General features: G+C 56.7%; 1 protein-coding gene across 1 annotated transcript in view; it reads left to right on the top strand.

The window, feature by feature from the left end:
- Positions 1 to 382: 382 nt before the first annotated feature.
- The window catches only part of sox2 (SRY-box transcription factor 2), a gene marked incomplete at its 5' end in the record, with an annotated part of 130351 nt that continues 130034 nt past the window's right edge, over positions 383 to 699 (top strand). The window contains 1 exon segment of the mRNA XM_035653570.1: positions 383 to 691. Coding sequence (XP_035509463.1) covers positions 383 to 691 — 309 coding nt within the window.

Here is a 699-nt window from a genome sequence, read left to right as displayed (position 1 = left end):
CTCTTTGTCACACACACTCTGACACACACTCAGCGAGAGGGAGAGAGAGAGAGACAGAGGGAGAGAGTGTGTGGAGACGCGGCTTGGTGCGTGTTGTTTTTTCTGTCCAGAGAAAAAGTTGCAGAGAAAAAACCGACAGGTAACTTTGAGCTTCAGCCCTGCGCTCCTCCTCACTGTCCTGCCTCTGGCTTGTGGAGTTTGTCTCTGTGCTGTTTTTTCCTTCTGCTCGGGAGCTCCAACTAAAAAGCTGTTCCTGATGTATAACATGATGGAGACTGAACTGAAGCCCCCAGCTCCCCAGACCAACACGGGGGGCTCGGGCAACACCAACACGTCCGGCACCGGCGCCAATCAGAAAAACAGTCCGGAGCGGGTCAAGAGACCCATGAACGCGTTCATGGTGTGGTCCCGGGGCCAGAGGAGGAAGATGGCGCAAGAGAATCCCAAAATGCACAACTCGGAGATAAGCAAGAGGCTGGGCGCGGAGTGGAAACTTCTGTCGGAGAGCGAGAAGAGACCTTTCATCGACGAAGCCAAGAGGCTGCGGGCCCTGCACATGAAGGAGCATCCGGATTACAAATACCGGCCCCGGCGGAAAACCAAGACCCTCATGAAGAAGGACAAGTACACCTTGCCCGGCGGGCTGCTGGCTGCGGGAGGAAACGGGATGGGAGCTGGGGTCGGTGTAGGGGTGGGGGG

Source organism: Morone saxatilis, unplaced genomic scaffold, assembly GCF_004916995.1.
Source record: "Morone saxatilis isolate NCDOM2014 unplaced genomic scaffold, NCSU_SB_2.0 Contig12, whole genome shotgun sequence".
NCBI lineage: Eukaryota > Metazoa > Chordata > Actinopteri > Moronidae > Morone > Morone saxatilis.
Note: the sequence above shows the minus strand (reverse complement) of the source record. Positions and strands in the feature narration are given on the sequence as shown.